Here is a 20,577-nt window from a genome sequence, read left to right on the forward strand (position 1 = left end):
GGGTCTACTGACAATGTGCGCATAGGAAACGGGGGGGGGAGAGGGTGGTGAAGCCTCGATAATTTGTCTACATTGGCCTTCAAATGAGCCACAGTTCAGTTTATTCAGCTGTCAGACAACTACAAGTACTGCCGGAAGAAGTGGCACTGTGGGAGAGGTGTCACTTGTGTGCCACCGTGCCCCCGTGCCCCCATCTATCACGCAGCTCAGCAAAATAAGTGGCCAAGGTAAGCGACTTGATTCTTTAACGCAGCCGGCGGTGGACTATCTGTCTGCTGAAACACGTGAATATGATTAATCCTTCATCGTTTCTGCGTGGATTAGATATCGGCCGTTCTATAGGATTCGGGGGGGGGGTGCGTGTCAAGCGTACGTACGCAGGTGGGGGAGGGGGGTGTAAAACGTCCGCGTGCGTCCAGGGAGGGGGGGAGGGGTCAAGTTTTGACAGATTTTTGCGTACCTACTCAATGGATGGCCCCTTACCACACAGTACGCGCGTGCAGCGGTTAGTGCGGCGCTGATCGCAGTGCGCGACCAACACCGGCGACCCGAGGTCGAATCCCCCGTACGAACAATAACAGTGGCAGATATCTGAACCTGTTCCGGGCCTCCTTAAATGAGCATCCGGCACTGTGGGTTAAACATCACCGCTGGGAAGACAAAGGCGGCCGGGCGTGGTTAACGTCACCGTCTCGTGCGCAGTGCCGGCTTTCATAGGCGATCGCTCATTCACTCGCCCCCAAGGGTCTATATGGTTTTAGGGTGTCTTTGTTTTGTATGACGTACATTAGCCAGTGTGTAGTCTATCGAGCTATGGAGCATCGGTTTGCCGCAATGTGCTATGAAGCCGAAATCACAAGTTGAATTCGGGGCCGCAGTATGTATGTTGAACTTCTTTCGCACCGCACGTAGCCAACCGTGCAAAAAGCAGTTCTAAAGAAATGAGTTTTCAATCTCGACGATTTCAAAGTGCATATCTCCAGCGGCTTCTGAATATCAGAAGGAAGAGCGTTCCAGACGGCCGCAGAAGCGCATCCGAAAGCGCACGATGCGGCGAGCGTCTTTGTTCGATGGTTAGCCAATAGCAGCTGCGCCTTGACGAAAAGGAGCATAAACCATCATCGGCTAACATCAGTGGCGAGTGTTAAGTCGACCAGTCAAACAAGCTACACTGATGACCCGCTTGGTGACGCACGGTCAATCAACCCCAATGACCGACACGGATTTGGAACGACTGCCATGGTGTTGCAGCGCCTTATGTTCGCTAAGTCGTTTATAACAACCTTGGCCACTTGCAAGAGGAAGAGCGAGAGAAGTGGATGCGTTTAGTGTCGAGGTTCCCTGGTCAGTATCACAGGGCACATTTTTTTTTACAATTTAAATGTACCCGGAAAGTCATAGCAAACACACACACATATATATACAGTACTGTAGATCCTAAAACAAAAGTTAAATAGCTGTCCTTTTGCCTAAACCAGAATTATTGCACAGGTCTCACACACCAAAGAGGCAATTCGTCTCAATGGGCCGTCGTGTGGCTAAATATAGGACGCTCGGACATAGAGATAAGCCTGCAAGTAAAATGCTCAAGCGCGTGTGTGCGTGCGTGTGCGTGCGCGTGTGTGCGTGCGTGTGTGTGCGTGCGTGTGCGTGCGCGTGTGTGCGTGCGTGTGTGTGCGTGTGTGTGTGCGTGCGTGTGTGTGCGCGTGTGTGCGTGCGTGTGTGTGCGTGTGTGCGTGTGTGTGCGCGCGTGTGCGTGCGTGTGTGTGTGTGTGTGCGTGCGTGTGTGTGTGTGTGCGTGCGTGTGTGTGTGCGTGTGCGTGTGTGCAATGCATGGCAGGGAGACAGGGAATGTCTTCGGGCTGGGGCTGGCAGCGCGAAATGTAAACACGCGGCTGTCGGGGCACCGAGCCTGACACGTGTGTGGAGGCCAGAGGCGGCCCTCTCCGAATGCCCTTTTAAAGTTCACGTCGTGCGCGTTAACAAACGTGATTCACGAATGAGCAATGTGCAACAAGGAAACAATCTCGACGCACGCTCGTCGACAACCCGCCTGGCCTGAATATGTAACTGGCGATGTTTTGGGGAACGGCCCTTCCTCGTAGCGCGCGGTAATGCATTACATTATGTCCGAATTAAACTCCCTTACAAGTAAAAGCGATAAGCCTATTAACAACAAAAAATATGTTTAAAGCAGACTTACGTTTGAGATCAAATTGAGCGGTGGCGCAGCAGTTAGCGCGCTGCGCTATGAACATGGTGACCTGAGGTCGATTCTCATCTGCGGCTAACGCCGGTGGTGGCGAGTAGCAGCTGACTTGCTCCCTTGGGTAGACCGCGTTTACATTGTTAACGTTGGAGCCCTTTGTCAATCCACTGCTGGATGAACGTCACAGCGTAGCCTCGCAGCGGCGAAACATTTTCCTGAGCTCAGTCCTGGACAGGTCCACTGTGAAGCAGACGGCGGATATCGTGATGGTAATTAGCACTCGCAGTTATGACCAGGGAGGCCTGGAGATTCGAACCACGAATCCTCTTGCAAACTCTTGCCGTGTCACCGCCCCAGGGCAGTCGGGGATGATGATGGTGATGGTGGTGGCGGCTGTGATGGTGACTGTGGAGATGGTGATGATGGTGACGATGGCGGTACAGCAGTGGAAGTTGTGGGATGGAAATGTTGACCACTGTTCGCTCATCACTCCTCTCCCCAATGTCACAGACCGCCCCCCCCGTATAGCCTCAGACAGGCTGTAGGGGGCAAGTGCTGTTAGCGAGCAGCATCTGTGAAGGCCGGAACGGCACACGAGGGGGTGGGGCGGCAAGCACCACGCCCGGCCGCCTTTGTCTTTCTAAGTCACGATGTTTCCAAGGTACTCACTCGAGGCAGAGTCGACCTAGGGGAGAGGAGACCCAGGGACCAGCTCAGGATAATAGCCACTGGTGCTTGTTGTCCGTGAGCGGGAATCGAACTCGAGTTTGTCGCGCAGCACGCTAACCACTACACTACCGCTCCCCTACCCCCCCCCCACTGCTCGCCATCATCCCCACTCCTCTTAATCCACACCCTCACCTTTGCCCCACCACGCACAGGTTGCGACATGTGCGCCGACAACCGCAGCGGCGAGTGCCCCATGCACGGCCCCCTCCACTCGCTCCGTCGCTTGGTCGGCACCAGCGCACCGCCGGCATCGGCCGCGTCGTCCCTGCGCCCCGAGCCGCCGGCGTCCGTGCGCGCCTCGCTGCCCCGCGAGCTCTGCCTGTGCAGCAGCGGCCTGCCCGGCGCCGGGCTCGGCCTCTGCGCTGCCCAGCGGCTGCCCGCGGGCACCTGGCTGGGTCCCTACGACGGAGCGCGGGTGCCCGTGGAGAGGCTGCGTGCGGGAGCGGTCCGCAACACTCGCCACCTTTGGGAGGTAACGGACGGCCGAGCCCACGACCAACCTCGCCACGGCCCGCTTTGCATCAGCGGTTTGCGCTACGCTGCTCACGGCCAAACAGCAGTGATGAATGTCTGAACCGGTCATGGGCCTCCTACCCCTAGGTTGACTCAGCCTCAAATGAGTACCTGGGCGGTGTGTAAAAAAAAAAACATCACCACTGGAGAGATAAAGGCGGCCGGGCGTGGTGTTGGCCACCCACCCACCCCCTCGTGTGCCGTGCCGGCCTTCGTAGGTGATCGCGAACAGCACTTGCCCCAACAGTCTGTTAAAGGCTACACGGGGGATCTTTGTAGATTGACTCAACGTTAAATGGAGCGGTGTATAAACATCTGAACGAGGGAGATAAATGTGGTCGGGTGTGGTGTTGGCCACCTATCCCCCCCGTGGCGACCTTCATAGCTGCTCGCTAACATCACCCGCGCCATCAGGGTCTTTGTCTTGTCTGCGTGACGATAGTGCGTCATCGATTAATCGATGGATTTCTGTTTTAAAAAATCGAAATCATCATTGAATCGTTCGAGTGATAATCGATCGTTTTTTATGAGTGCGTTTTTTCGTTGTTTGTAATGCGTTCAAGTGACAGTCACCATCCACTAGAGGCCGCTATATTAAACCACTACGAAGAAAATCACGTCCAGTTCTGTATGTAGTCATCGTAATCGCTATCCCAAGTTCGGACGACTCGTCGACTCCGGGGAGAGAGGTGAATTGTTATCATCCCGGTTTCCTCCAACGCGCAAAAACACTCGTTCCTTAAGTGCACATTGACCATAACGTCCCAAGGTAGGACTTAAAAAAAAGGTCTCCTGAGACTCATTGATGCTTTCCCCTGATAGATGTGACATTCATAATTCCTATATTTTTTGTTCTAATACAAGGCCAGTGCCGATGATAAGTCTCCTGGAATATGTATGGATCTGTCGTTTCGCACAACTGCCAACGCGGCCCTTATTTTATTTATTTCATCAGTCCGACTACTTTCAAGCGATTTAAACTAAATTCCAAGAGTGTGATTGTCGGCAGTTGTGAGTGAAGGGTTGTGGTGAGGCTATTTTATAATCAACGGTCGGAGAGAGATAGAGAACCGTTGGAAGGTTTGGCACTAAACTTGAAATTCACAAGCGAATCTAATGCTCAAAATATTTTTTTGTAAAAAAAATAACCTTTCCCTCCAAGAGTATAAAACGAAATCAATTCTCTCTGTAGGTGTAGATTCATGTCTACGTGTGTATATTTATCTACTGAAATTGATACACTTTTCCAAAATGTATTTCATACAGTGAGCGCTGTGTGTGTATATATAATATGTAATTTACACACCCAGACGTTTCCAACCCAAAGATTCCTGGCCTGTTCGTTTTTTTTGCGCACCCAACATTCGACGCGTGGAATATTTACGCGCAGTGCAAACCCCGCGCGTAAGTGGTGCGTGTGCAGGTGGCCTTTCTTTAACCTGGTGATTTTTACGTATTTATTTTAAAACCTCGTATTAACAAAGTAACACAGCTACAGTACATTTCCTGTGAATTTTTTTATTTTATTGTTTGACACATATTGGGCAGTGGTGCACGATCGCAAAAAAACCTCCTGACGGATTCGTCAATAACATTGTGACTCTAACATTAAGAAGAAAACCTCCCAAATATAACAACAGGCGACGCATTTGAGCAATGGCCCTTATTTTTGTATCTCACCGCTAATGGAAAAAAACAGGTTAATTGCCTGAAACGTCACCGATTACTTTGTTTTACTGTTCGCGAAGCGTTGTTCAGCAAGTACCCGCGGAATAGCGGCCGCGGGAAGGGAGCGAAACAAAAGAGAGGTTGGGGAACCGCAGTTACCCCGCGTGTCATTCAGCGTGTCGGCCCGTGTCGCAGTTTTTTTTTTGGGGGGGGGGGCAAGCGGTTGTCGGTGTCCCGTTTCAGGTCGTGATTACGCGCGGCTGCAGAGGCTTCTGCTGAAATTAAAACTCTATCAATAAATTATACATAATAGCTCACATCCTCAGACCATCACCCACCCCCGCCATCCCTACACCCACACCCCCCACAAACCTCTCTGACCACGACTGCACCATTCGGCCAGCAGAGCCGAAGAGAAAACACACACTTAAAACGTCAGTTAAAATCCATGTGATGCCGAAGACAATGATGAATGCACAGCCACAGCTGTAAATCACCTTCCCCCTCAGTATATTTCATCGCTGCGCGGGGGCCGTGGCACGGTTTACGATTACCCAAGATACAAAAAGACGGAAATGCCGTGGAGCTCTCTGTCTCTCTGAGATGCCGCATTGCCCCGTACGCTTAATTGCGCCGACAATAACCTCTTTATTTGATGGGAATGTATAACCGGGTTCTATTTTTCTTTCAATCAAACAAACGAAATATATTCGTACGGTCCAGACGCAATGTTTACGTTCTCGCGGGCAATAAAAGTTAATTCAGTCATTACTCACGTTGCTTAAAAGCCACAATTAAGTCCTGTTGGGTTATTTTTTTCGAGGCCAATTTAAACGGTAATTTTGAAATGTTTTTCGTTTCACGCTGGCCTTGCATTAGAGCGAGTTCGCGTTCAGCGTCATGGATAGTGTTGTGTCTCTAACCCCTTCGCGAGGCACTCGGCGACTGTGGCATCTGGTCAGACGGGATGAATAATGTACGTTTTACTCAAGCTGAGACATTTGGTCGATTGAGTTTATAATCGGGTAAACAACTATGAATGACTTTTTTTGCTGTGGCCGATTACCCTGGCCCCTTTAAAAATGGTGTGTCCCCCCCCCCCCCAACATTTTACCTGCTGAAGGCAGGACCTCCCCCCCCGCCCCCTTCCAGCAATGCCCAGTGTCACACGGCTGATGATGTTAATAACATCACCGAACCACACGTGGGAACACGTGAGGCCCTCTTCCCCTCCCCCTCCCCAAAGTATTTTAGCATTATGCGATTCATCGAGTGACTGTACTGATAGTCGGTAGAGTAATCGATTCAATTTCTAAATTCTACTTTGCTGGTTACAACCACAGCAACAAGATCTCAACAACTCACGAGAGCGATTTTTTTGGATCCTCTTCATGTTCGGGAGATAGAATGGCAAAAATGCTCCAAATGTCTCCATCACTAATTTCACAATAGTTATCACTAGTTTGTTAGTCCACTAATGGCCGAGAGTCACCCCACGCCATGGGAATTGCTTTTTACCATACGTCACCACGCTGGTAAGGCGAGTTGGTGAAATGGGTGGGAGACCTCGGACCGGTTCAGATATCACTCACCCACCACTGATGTTTAGCCACTGGCCTGGAATGAAACTCAGGCACCCAGGCTCATGGCGCGGTGTGGTAACAACTGCGCCTCTGCTTTGGACACCTCCATCATTTTAACACGTCGGCTTTCGCGACCAATATTATTCATAATCAACGTTTTTGGGTTAGATCGCGTTATTTTAAATGTGTCGTAACCCTCCACCACCCGACACGGCCAATCAGCAAAAAAGTGTCACGTTGACAAAAGACAAATGGGTCACTACATTTGTAAATGTTGTGGTTTCACGCTTCAACACACCGGTGGGCTAAAGTAGTGAACTATTTGTCTTTTGTCAACGTGACACTTTTTTGCTGATTGGCCGTGTCGGGTGGTGGAGGGTTACGACACATTTATAAATTACGCGATCTAACCCAAAAACGTTGATTATGTACCTCCATCATTAACAAGAGGGGCAAATGTGTCCCCAAATACCATCTTAGCTAGCTGTGATTACATTGTCGGACACAATGACAGTACGTTGCAATTGGGATGCGTAGAGCTCCTATCCTGCAGCTGTATCTCAAACACAACTTTCCGCTGATGGATGGGAATGAAACTCGGCTCACCCAGGTTCATAGCGCAGCTCATAAACCACTGCGCCACAACTCCCCAAAATATATTGTTGCTTCAATTTGAGTAATTGAAGGGCAATTATCCTAAATTCGGTGTGGGAGTAGGAACGTTTTTTAAAAAGGAATAACTGACGTGAAGGATGTGCTCCAGCCACCCTGACACAGAGGTTTGGTCAACTCGGCATTAGGCAGAGCTCAAAGGCTTTATCTCACTCGGTTCTTGTTTGTTTGAATAAGAGGAGTTGGGGTGATTGCAACCTCCTCCTCCCACTCTGACTCCCACGTGGTAACCCCTCACCCTACCCCCCTGGTCAGCTCCACCACGACAGGGACCGCTGTGTCTCACGTTATCGAAATGCACGTTGAGTTAGACAGCCTGAGCGATTTCTATGTTACGAGCTGTTGGATGTAGTGGAGGGAATTGGCAAAATTAAAAAAAATGTGGGTTCCGTCACATGATCAGACAATGCTCTGGTTGCTCTTCAAGTCTTTTACTCGTGTACAATGATCTCAATGTAGGGCCATCCTAAAAAATAGACTTTAGACTAGGTGATTAATGTTTTGTGGGGAGTAAACAAGAGATATTGTTTAGCTCTCTTCGGGAATTGAAGAAGCTCCCAGCAACATGGATTTCAACGTTGGTCATCACGCCGAACAGAACACGCGGTGCAAACCGAAAACACACGCGAGAGCTTCAGTGCAGCAGAGTCACAGAGACGTGCGCAACAGTGAAGGGATTTTTAATTTCATTATGGCAGCACAGCGCATCCATCTCTCATTGGAAAACGATGGTAATGACAGCAAATCGTGCCACGGTCCCACTGAGCAGCAGTGAGCCACGATGTACTCTACATTTGTGCAGTAAAAATATTATTAATGGGCTACGATTTGACGGGATCGAATGAAAATACCGACTCTGTTGAAATGCGATGCCTGTTTCCAACGCGATATTTAGGCTTTTGCACGCGTGGAAACCTCTGGTGTAATCGCTCTACCCCCCGTGGCTATTCAGACCACTTGCCATGCGGAAAACTCTCCACACTTAACTCCTATAAAGACCCAACTCACATTTGGCATAGATTCCACGCTTGTCTGGCACCCGCGTCAAGGTAACAAAGTTTTTTTGTGTGAATTAAAAAAATGTATGCGGGTGATCCGCTATTAAAAATCTAAACTCAACCAACAAAGGTTTCACTTAACTGACCAATTTCCCCAGCTCGCTACGCCTGCACTATCAATCAGCAGCTTGGGGCACCCATCAATGACATTGCTCCATTTTAGTGGACCCCTAATTGAGATGAAATCCAGTAAGTTAGCAAACGTGGGCACTTCTACCAAAGTTGCATGCGGGCGGCCGAAATATAACCGCGCATTAAAACATTTGTCTGCACCTCGTATTGGGCGCAGGTCGAAGTGTTTTACGCGTGCCCCGCATGTCCCGGATAAATGATCGCAAACCAAAAGCAAATGAAAGGGGGCTTTGCTCGGCTCCAGCAGCAGCAGCAGCATGGGGCTGTGAGCCGCGGAGGAGATGGCTCGCGGGATGGGGGCTTGACCGAGACGGCGCAGAGCTTGGCACGCTCGCGAGCGGGACTCCCCTCCCCAGCCCCGCGGCTCTGCAAGTCGTCTCGCTTATGGATAGACCGACACCGGTGATGGATGGGGCGCAAACGAAAACAGCGCGAGCCCTCCCCCCCCCGCCCACCACCACCCCCTCCCCGAATTTGGAGCTCGTCTGCGGGCGGCGGGGATCCATGTAACTTTTGGCGGCGGACCACCGCGGCTAGTTTACAGTGTGGGTTACCGCTCGGGCGTTTGGGTTGAAGGGTGGTGAGCGGCGCGCGGACGGGCGGGCGGGCGGGAGGGATGTGTGGGATCGGTGGGAACGGAACGGGTGACCGTGCGCGACTTGCGTTAGTGAGCGAGCGAGCGAGAGTCACTGGGGCTACGTGGAGCGTGCGGAGGGGAGGGTCGTGTAGGTTTGGTGCTGGGAAGGGCGATTTTTTATTTTTAAGTTCAGGCCGGAGGTGTCTAAACAGTCATTGCCAGCGTGATTAGTTAAGTCAGCCACGGCAGGAGACGGGGGTGACCTGGGCCGGGCCTGGACTCCCTGGAGATTGCCGTACACCCTGCCCCCCCCCTCCCCCGGTGCCTCATGTGTGCCTGAAGGGAACAGGGAAGATGAAGACAAGACTGAGTCCCATTAAAGTGCACAAATGTAGATTATTATTGGGTTTTTTTTCTACGACAAATAATTCACACATTTGAATGTGCGCGTGAAAAAAAGAAAAGAATATTGCATTACACTGTTTCTGCTCTCCATCATGCGGGCATTTAAATGAAACCATAATAATAGATCCTGTTTAGTGCGGTACGAGCTGCACGGTACTTTATTCATGTGTTCATGGCCACGGAATAAAACACAGACGCAATCTGCGGCGGCGGTCGGCAACAATAGCGTGATTTGCCGCGCTATGAAAACAATGGTGAGAAATCGCACAACGGAGGAGAGAGACGGCCCGTTAACTGGCACAACCTCAAGCAGACTGCAGGAACCTGGCAGGGGAAACGCACGGCACTTAAAATGCTCAAATTTACGTCCAGCGGGGACCCTCTTCGAGAGCTGTATATTAGGCGTGCATTAAAAAGGCGAGAAGGAGGAGGAGAAGGGAGGGGAAAAAAAGCAACTGCAATTCCTCTTGATGCCATTAATTCCTCTGACGCCAAAATAACAAGTGCTGAAACTTGTCACGGAATAAAAACAGCCTCGATGCTGTAACCAGAGGATAGAGTTTCAACCGTCTGTTTAGTGAAACATGCAAGGGTCAGCTCAAGCAGTCACTGGGCTGCCACCTTTGGTGTAATAATTGCAGGATGTTTAAAAAAAAAAGAAATTCACTAAAGCCCTCAGAGGCCTCTCACAGTGCCCTATTGCCTGCTTCAACACACACACACACGCACACAAAAATCTATCTCGCGTACGCACGCGCGCGCGGTAGGAGAGGGACCCCTTCTCGCTGCGTCCCCGTTGATGCGTCGCGCTAAGCAGCGAGGGTGGCGGAGACGAGAAAGAGGAGAGGGGGAGAGAGAGAGCGCACACGCGTGGAAATTGGTCCAAGTTCAACATCATAATCACGGCTGGATGAGAGCTCTGTTGCTTTAGCCATTCTTTACGGCAACAACAAAAAAATGGTTAAAACTCGCCGTAATGAAATGGTGTAAAATGTCACGTTGCGGCACCGCGCAAGGGAAAAAAAAATAGGCTCGTTTATTTTTTTTATTCGTGTAGTATCTACCGGCATATCCCCCCCCCCCCTCCGTCCAAAAAAAAAATATTACAAATAAACTTACACGCTGAAGTTCTCATTTGTTTATTTTTGTCAGAAAGGAGTGAAATATTAAAAAATCCAGACAATAACATTTATCCTGCTGACAAGCTGCCGCGCGCACTCCATTCGTGAATGGCTTGGGATTATTTTTTTTCCAGAGGCGATCTGTGTTTGCGAATCCTTAAACGGCAATCATTAGGAGTTTTTTTTTTACGCGCAATTGCCTTAAAATAACCCACTTTGTTTAAATGGAAACAAAATTCATTACAGCGTGTGTTTATTGTAGTTGTGTGTACTGTATTGGACGCATTTAAGTTTGGCCCCGTCAGTGATTGATTTCCAGTAGCAATCAACATATGTTAAAGATTTCCGGCGCTGGGCTCCGGTTTATTTCAGTCAAAGACAGAACGACGCACGAGAAAATTGCAGTAATTGCCATAAATTGTCCAGAGCTATCAAAGCTGATACGTTAAGTGGTTTCGTCCCCTTGCCAGTGTGCGCTACGTCGGGGTAACTGTTGTTGTGGAGTAGAATTAACTCCCAATCATGGCACACACACACACAAAAAAGGCCCCTTCGCACAACTAAAAGCAGCTGTCCTGCTCATGCCGTAGGTACTGATTGCCGCTACTGAAACCGGCTTTAAAGTTAATCACTGCGTAATGGAATATGGATAAGTGTGCACGTTAAGAGGACTTTTTCCGTCTTCTTCTCTTGCGCCGTATTCACAATGACATTGACCGATTCAATGCCAGAATTGCGCTGTACAAAAACAAGAGGAACGATGGTTCGCTACATTATCGATGTAGCGTGAGGATTTATCCTGACCAGCAATAAGCGCAGTTTTAATGTCACGGCTGTATATATATATTAAACAATATGTTGAATACATCGCACAACGTTAAAGTACCGTGTTACATTTTCTCTGAGTTATATTGCCCTCACACGAAAGTTCGTGATGTCATAGTGGAAGCCTTTTGGGAAACGTATCACTGACATCATTGTAACGTTATATGCTCCTGATTTAAAATTCACTGCAATTCGTGCTTTGCTGATATGGATTTTTTTTAATTTCACATTAATTAATCATTTGCCAAATACTTTTCAAACGATGTAATAAATTATTTCCCTTAGTGAAGGCCTCCCCACATCGTCTCGGTATGGTGGTGGAGGTTTTTGACCATACTTCACCGTGCTGGTCAGTATGGGTTACCAAAAGCAGGGCGCATAACATTCAAATGTGGTTCAGATTTCGAGCACAGCTATTATTATTATTCAGCTTGTTTTACCCAGGAAATCCCCACTGAGGCTCAACTCTTTTTCAGAAAGGTCTTGCTGTGTGTAATCTAAATTGAGTGATATGCAGGTAAAATGTTCCACCATTGGGATGTTTGACCAATACCGGTTACATTGTTTTTTTTATCTGATGGGAGAAGACCAGAGCACCTGGAGGAAACCCGTGTGAAACAAGGGAGAACATACAAACTGCACACAAGAAGAAGCCCGAGTTGGGATTGAAACCCATGGATTATTTTTGTGAGGCACAAATGCTACCACTGTGCCACCTCAAGGCTGATGTTAGCCGTGGCTAACAGGCGAGATGTTATCTACCTCGCCTGTTATCCAGGAGTTCGTGGGTTCAATCTCGACCCTGACGCCTGCTGTATACGTGGATTTTTATCTGGGTCCTCCGGTTTTCCTCTCCAAAATTAGAATCAACACGCGTTTCGAGTGTTTGGCTGCTGTACATTTCCACGTGATTAGCCACTTCGTTGGCATATCATTTGAGGCCAGGTCGCTTCTGAAAAAGAGCTATACAGCTCAGTGGGCCATAGCTGGTAAAATAAAATAAAAAAAGTTCAAATAGTTTAGTTTAGAATTGAACTCAGGTTGCCAGATCCATAGCGTAGTGAGGAAACTGCTGCGTGACCATAGCCCCTGCCATTAAAATTATAATAAAAAAAAACCATGTATATCACGCAATATTTCAACAGTGTTATGAGTATGAAAATGTTTGACATATCATTTGTTGGCTTAATGTTTAATTCTGATAAAGAACTTAAATTAATGTTCTTATTCTTTCCTTCTCCTTTCAGTTATGAACTGTAAATATTACAGAAAGCTATCTTATGCGATATGAAACACTTATTTTACATAACAGAATGGACCCTTAGAATTTTAATTCGGAGAAATATGGACTAAGACAAACAGAGAAACAGTTGTTAGAAAATAATAATTGGAATGTATTTGTGCAAGACGTGTGAAATTAGTAAAAAAGCCTTTCATTCCACAATCCGTTCCCACCTCTGTTTAAATAAAGACCACACGGTGTTGAACAAATGCGACAATTTTCAGAAGTATTTAAAAAAATAAATTCAATAATTGCTTTTTAAATAAATAGAGTATTGTACGCACGGGCAGAACATGTTTACTTCTTGGACTTTTAATTGAAAACTAAAATACACCAACTTACTGGCAAATCACTGTGAGGGAGACCTTGACTTAATGAAACTGTAGTTTTTACTGGATGGTAATTTGTTTAATTATTAATTGAAGGGAACACAATTTTTTTTAAAAACCTTAGCTTTTATATATATTGGAAAAAAAATAAACTTTGACATTTACAAAATAGTTCCCCACACAGCTTCGTCTGCAGTAACGCACCGGTGTACATTACAACCTTACAGGGCTAATAACCACTTCTTTGACTCACGCCAACAATTGTATCCTGTGTTGAGTGCCTCCAACACTGCGCCCGGGACTGAGTCAGAATGCGCTCGCGCCGTTGGGGGCAATTAATCCGTTAATTCATTAGGTGGAACAAAAATTAGCCACGTGGAAGTGGCGTGAGTTAGCGCAGACCGACTGCAGGGTTCCCCCGTCGGGCGGGCGGCCCTGCGCCTCGCGTTCACCCGCATTGAGGAGGGCGTCAAGCGATTGGTCAGTCAGACAGACGGTCGGTCGGTCGGTGCGTTCGTTGGTTTGTTAATTTGTTCGTCCGTCGGATAGTTGGTCGGTTAATTGGTCGGTCGATCGGGTCGGTTGGTTGATCAGTCAGCCAGTGGGTCGGGCCGAGTGGTCAGTCAGACGGTCAGTCAGTCGATCGTTTAAACAGTCAGTTGGTTCATCATCTTGGTTCTTTCGGTAAAGTCACGTAGAAGGGAAATAATAAAATAATGACTTTACCGAAAGAACCAAGATGATGAATCCCTGCAGTCACGAAAGCTTTAAATCGAAATTTAGTCAGTTGGTTGGTAAATTGGTCGATCGGTCAGTCACTTAATTGGACAGTTGGTCAGTCACTTAATTGGTTTCTTGCTCGGTCAGTTATTTCGTTAATCGGCCAGTCGTATGGTTCGTTGCTGAATTAGTCGACCAGTGAGTCAGTTCATTGCTCGGTCGGCCGGCCGTGAGCGACGTGCGGCTGTCACGGACAAATCCGTCAGCTGAGCCTCTGCAGGCCACACTTAATTTGCCTTCCCTCGCTGCTGCAGGAAGCAAGCGGGGCCCGCGCGAGTTCCCCACACAGCGTTGGGACTGCGCGTGCAATGGAGCAAATTGCTTCGCCTTTTGCTAAACCACCATTCTAATCTGTTTTCCCCTGTGGTGGCATTTCATAGAGGTGTTCTCGCAGTGGACCGATTTCTGAGAAGCCTGTGCAAATACGGTAGTGAGCTGCCCGTGCCACTGTCAACCACTGACGTGGCGGTATTGGACAGCCGTTTCCACAGGACTCTTGCAAGGTACTTTAGGCGTATGGAGTCATTTTGTGTGTGTGTGCTCCGTACCTACTTTTATCGTTTAGATTGAATGAACATATCTCACTTGAAAATATCATTTTAAGAATTGTAAAAAAAACTGATGTACTCTTAATTGCAAAAAAACCCTTACTTTAATGGGAGAATAAACAACCCCAGGAAACTTACGTGAGCAACAAAAATAAAGCAACTGCTGTTATGGACCACAACAATTCCTAACTGAGTTATACCATTTCTTGGGCAATAAACTATTCGCCGAGTGGTACAATTGCATGGTCTGTTATACTCGGCTGGATACGAGGCAATGCAATTAATACACCAGACACCCTGCAGTGACACACACAAAAAAAAGTTATGAAGAAAAGGCACTCATTTTACCCAGCTGTGCATTATATCTTAGACATGTTTTCTTAAGCCTCGCCGTTTTTTTTTTGCTCGGTTGTAGTTGGTCTCAAGTTAATGCTTTTAATAAAACATCAGGGAAGCAGTTTCCTGAATGGTAACTTGTGGCGTCCACTCTCGCAGCCCCACGTGAGCCCTCGTGCAGCTAAAAGTGAAGGCTAAACATTGGGCAGGCCCAATGTAAACACCGAGTGACTGATAATCACTGCTCGGGTTCCTTTAAGAAAGAAAAATTATTACCCCTATTATTATTTCTGGGATGCTGATTGCGCTGTGCATCTGTTTATATGCACCACGTTGGGCGAATTTCGGTGCAAGTCACGAGAAAATGTATCGTCGATTTAAAACAACACGCAATTTATTGAGCTCAACGTGTTAAATGAGTGGTGCCAGTTTAAGAAAAAAAAGTCCATCAATTTATTTATACGTTCCCAAAAACAGAGTTTTTCTCACTCTCTCTCTCTCTCGACTTTAAAAAGTGGTGGTGATTTTTTTTCTCGCGTGTGCCAAAAGCCTCATTTGTATTTTGCCACGTTTGGTCAAATGGGCTTTTCATCACAAGTTTGAAAGTCAATTGAGTGGAAAATTGGATTTTGCTACACTTCTGAATGCAGAGTCAATGCCTCTAGAGTGCTCGCATATCCAATGGTCTTGGGAATACTAATGTTTGTAAATAACGTCTTAAAAGAGCTATTTGTGGTGCACCTATGTGCTGCTTTGTATGGATTCAAGGGAGATGAATTTTGTTTACTTTTAACTAATATGAGCCAGTCGCATTTTAATCAAACCAGAGTTTAATGCGAAATGTAAAATGTTGGATATTCTAGCGATGTGTCATTTGAGAGGAAAAAATCTGGACTGTTTTAAGGAGGCGATAATTTTGTGGTAACAAATTAAGTGTGGAGCTCACTTAAATAATTCTTTCGCAAAGCCACTTCATCGCTTATCACGTTCACTTAAGTTCACAGCTGCGTAATTTTAAATAAACCCACTTACAAGTTAAGTATCCGAATATTGTTAGCTTTTTGAATGACCATTCCATTAATCCGTTTTTAAAAGAGGTATAATCATTTGTCAATCCGCCGATGGATGAAGGCCTTCCCTCACGCCGTGTTGGTCATGGGGGTTGTGTGACCATACTTCACCACCCTGGTCAATGTCTTTTGGTTAAAGTGGAGGGACCAGTATCAGTTCAGATGCCACTCGCCACTAAATTAGTTCATTATTTAAGCGAGTGCATTTTTTTTATACAAAAACGTGGACTTGATGATGACTGGGAAGTTGTTGTTTTGAACAGCAGATATCATAACATGTTTCGAGGCAACTACAACTCTTATTGCTGACTCCACATCAGGTGTGTCCGTGGCTGGGAATGATATTTAAGCTGGAGATCCGAGTGGCCAGAGGGCCCACATCAAGTCAAAGTGATTTCCTGCTCAAATGAGCCAGTGGTGAAAATTCAACATTTCCATTCACATAAGCAGGTCCAGCCATAGGGCAACCATTGTTGACTTCCCCACAAAGTTGTACTAACATCGAAAAAAGTAGACTATTTTTTTTGTTACCAAGTAAAGCTCACTGTGCTATATAGCTCTTTTTCAGAAGCGACCTGGCCTCAAATGATAGCTAAACAAAGTGGCTTATCACGTGGACATTTATATCAGGCAAATATTCTAAACGCATGTTGATTCTAAATGCGGAGGGAAAAACTGGACGATCCGGAAAAAATCTACACGACTGTGAGGAAAATATACAAACTCCACGTATACAGGCGTCAGGGTCGGGATTTAACCCACGTCCTCCTGTATATCAGGCGAGGTAGTCAACATCTAGCCACCCCCTATTTTATCGACCCGGCAGGGATCATGGGCTGAGTCCAGGTTTTGAACTCGCAAGCTTCCGATTGCGAGCCGCCCTCTCATCTCCTGAGCCATCTGACAAGCGTGCAATGATTCACCGCCCGCAGGGATTCAATTGATCGTCACGATACGGGGCTCACGATTTGTTTGTATTGTTTCTCATGTTCGTCCTGTTGTTTGTACTACTCAGCTGTAGGTCACTGCACCAGACGAAATGGATCACTTAGATATTTAGCTTATAATTTGAGTAAACTGTAAAGTGTAGTTGATTGTGATTTCTAAGAATACATTTTAATCATTAAAAATAATTGTATCTGTACATGACCATATCCCATTAAAAGGTGCACGTAAAACTATGGGCATATAGCTTGCCTGACCTGTCCAGAAGGGGGGTAGTTACCTTTCAAACACCCACCCACCCACCCCACCTGCCATGTTCCAAAACTCCCAAGTGTTCAGTGGAGGAGTCCCTTAAACACTCGTCGACTTGTGTACATCGATAGCTGCGAATGCAGAGCAGCTGCGCACCTACCCGGTGCCACGTTGAACTGAATTGACTCCACTAAGCCCCACCTCGTTATTGAAACAACAACAAAAGAACGTAACCATACGCACGCATCACACATTGAACACAGTGCCGGATTAAGCTCGTGTAGCATATTAATTCTAGATTTGAAGCTTTCGTGACTGCAAACATTCATACTCTTATGTGTTTTCGGTAAAGTCACGTAGGTAAAAAATAAAATTAATTAAAGTAAAATAAAAAATCACGACGTTTCGGAGGCAACACAAGCTTCCGTCTTCAGGTGGAACCGTCACAGCACGATTGCTGTATCAAGTTCATATGTTATGAAGGGGCCCTAAATAATAATAAAACAACACACGTAAATATTAAAACACAAACGTTTTACTAGCATAGTAAAGTAGTTGTATTTTTTCATTTGCTATAAAGCCAGATAATGCGACAAATCGCTAACCTTAAACACCCAGTCGTTCATAAAAGTTGAAGGCGGTATAGTAAATCTTGACTTAAAGCTTTCATGACTGCAGGAATTCATATTCTTTGGGTCTTTCGGTAAAGTGATGTAGATAGGTTCAAAATAATAATAATAAAATAATAATGCAACTACGACGTTTCGATCGCAACACAAGCGTTTGTCATCAGGCGGTCGCCTTTAATTTCAACCTATCTACGTGACTTTACCTAAAGACCCAAATAATATGGCAGTATAGTACTATAGTAATAGAGCAAGTGCAGAATCACTGAACCGGAATTGATAGCTTAAAAGCTTTTAGCGCGGGGCCCTTGAACGTGCGGGGCCCGTAGCTACTACACATGCAGTAGCTACTACATATGTAGCTACTACATATGTAGTACACATTTAGCTACTTTTGCTACTGGGCTAATTCGACACTGGTTGAACGCTGCGCACCTTTACTACATATGTAGTAGCTACTACATATGTAGTACATATGTAGTAGCTACTACACATGTAGTAGCTACTACACATTTAGCTACTTTTGCTACTGGGATAATTCGACACTGGTTGAACGCTGCGCACCTTTACTACATATGTAGTAGCTACTACATATGTAGTACATATGTAGTAGCTACTACACATTTAGCTACTTTTGCTACTGGGCTAATTCGACACTGGTTGAACGCTGCGCACCTTTACTACATATGTAGCTACTACATATGTAGTACATATGTAGTAGCTAGTACACATGTAGTAGCTACTACACATGTAGCTACTTTTGCTACTGGGCTAATCCCGCACTGGTTGAACGCTGCGCACCTTTGTCGAACCCCCCCCCCCAAACAAAAAACCCGCCCCAGCGTGTCGACTTTCCCCAACGTTTCATGACACGGCCGAGTCGTGGAGAGTGCCACGCGGCGGGGACTGCCACGCACGCGCGCGGCTTCTCGCCACCCACTCCAATGTCGTGGGCCCCTCTTCAGGGCCGAGACTGAAATAGTTCTTGGGGCATGGCACGAGAGCCCCCCCCCCTTGCCCCCCCACCCCGCGCCATCCCCCCCACCCCCGCGCATGATGGATGGTGGCCACGGGGCACAGATATGAAGTGTTTGTGAGCGCTGTCAACCATTATTACCCCTCTATCGCTTAATTAGCGTTACCTTTTTGGAGGAGGCAATGCCCTGCACTGTGTTCAGATCCAGGTCCGGGCGAGGCAATAAATCAAACCCCCCCGTGACCTGGTGCGTTGTGTGCACGTGCGAGAGAGGGGGGGGGGGTGTGCTCGCTCTCTCGCTCGCTCTCTTGGACCTTCATCCTCCAGCAGGGATGAGCGTCAGGCGGATGCGTGCCTCTGCTTCTGCTCGTGGCTCTGTCGCTTGAATTACTTTATTCCAGGAGAACTCCCTCTTATCTGCCGTAATGAGCAGGGAGGCCAAAGAATCACGGATAATTCGCCAATAATTGCAATAGTGGAGCCGCGGATAAAATGAGTTTTATCGGATGCACTGGCCCCCCATAGATCATAATAGGGTAATGTTAACGGGTAATGAGTGTTGTGTATAGCAGCTGTATCATGCAACGTGTGTTAAATCACGTGCACTGGGCTGCTAAACGCAGCTCGGGTCACGTGTGCTGTATTTGATCAGCCTATTTCAGTTTTCAGTTTCACTTTCATTTATTTGGTATAGCCATGTGAGCCGTTCGGCTCTTGAATCGGGTGCAGCCGCAACAAACAAAAACATAAACACGAACAAGAAAACATCTTCGAGTGACTGCAGGGATTCATCTTATTGGTTCTTTCGGTAAAGTCACGTAGAAGGGAAATAATAAAAAACATAATAAAATACAATTCTCACGACGTTTCGGCCACAACGCAAGCAGCCGTCCTCAGGTGAAGAACAGGTCTGTCGGAAAGACAGCGTCTGAATGACCTGTTATTCACCTGAGGACGGCTGCTTGCGTTGTGGCCGAAACGTCGTGAGAATTGTATTTTATTAAGTTTTATTTTTATTTCGATTTAAAGCTTTCGTGACTGCAGGGATTCATCTTCTTGGTTCTTTCGGTAAAGTCACGTAGAATGGAAAAAATAAAATAATAAAAATAAAACATAATAAAATAATTCTCACGACGTTTCGGCCACAACGCAAGCAGCCGTCCTCAGGTGAAGAACAGGCCTGTCAGAACCTGAGGACGGCTGCTTGCGTTGTGGCCGAAACGTCGTGAGAATAATTTTATTATGTTTTATTTGTATTATTTTATTATTTCCATTCTACGTGACTTTACCGAAAGAACCAAGAAGGTTTATTTGTATTATTTTATTATTTCCCTTCTACGTGACTTTACCGAAAGAACCAAGAAGAAAAGTCAAATCAAATAGAGCCTCATCGTCATCGCCGACGCTCGCGCACGTGGCTGGCGCGTTCAATGAGCCGTCGCGATGATCGCGGCGGCAGTGGGCGCGCGATGTCCCAGACACCCCCACTGCTCGACCCGCTTTGCACCTCTGTCCCACGTCATCACGAGGCCGTGAGCCCAAGGCTATTTTGGTGAAGTTGGCCCCTCGCTCGCAAAGTGAGGTGACGTCAGCCACTCGATTAACAAAGTGGGGAAGTGTGCTCAAGAGTGAGCCAATCAAGGGCCCGGGGAGAGTGGCCCACGTCAGATAGAGCCCGAGGCAACGTGGATATAGAGGTGGTGTTGATGTCATCAGAACTCGAGTGCTTCAGCGCGTGTGGCACGCTGGACCGTGCAGCGTTGCCTCTCAGCCCGTGACCTCCTCCGTGGGAAAACGCCACCGCTCGAGGTGTGAGATAGATAAACCCGCGCTGGTGGCTGACTCTGCCAGCTGCGGAGGAGAAGTCGCTCCGGCTTGAGTGGCACGAGTCTCAGATACGACGCCGAGTTGGCGAGTTTTGACGGGCGCAAAATATAGCCG

At 47.2% G+C, this 20,577-nt stretch overlaps 1 protein-coding gene across 1 annotated transcript in view; it reads left to right on the forward strand.

Moving 5' to 3' along the window:
• Positions 1–20,577, forward strand: part of PRDM6 (PR/SET domain 6) — a 58,359-nt gene that overhangs the window by 21,606 nt on the left and 16,176 nt on the right. Inside the window, exon 3 of the mRNA XM_078861865.1 lies at positions 3,091–3,410. Within this exon, the coding sequence (XP_078717991.1) occupies positions 3,091–3,410 (320 nt within the window). The remainder of the gene's footprint in view (positions 1–3,090; positions 3,411–20,577) is intronic.

The sequence above is a fragment of the Lampetra fluviatilis genome, chromosome 13, assembly GCF_964198595.1.
Source record: "Lampetra fluviatilis chromosome 13, kcLamFluv1.1, whole genome shotgun sequence".
NCBI classification, from domain to species: Eukaryota; Metazoa; Chordata; class Hyperoartia; order Petromyzontiformes; family Petromyzontidae; genus Lampetra; species Lampetra fluviatilis.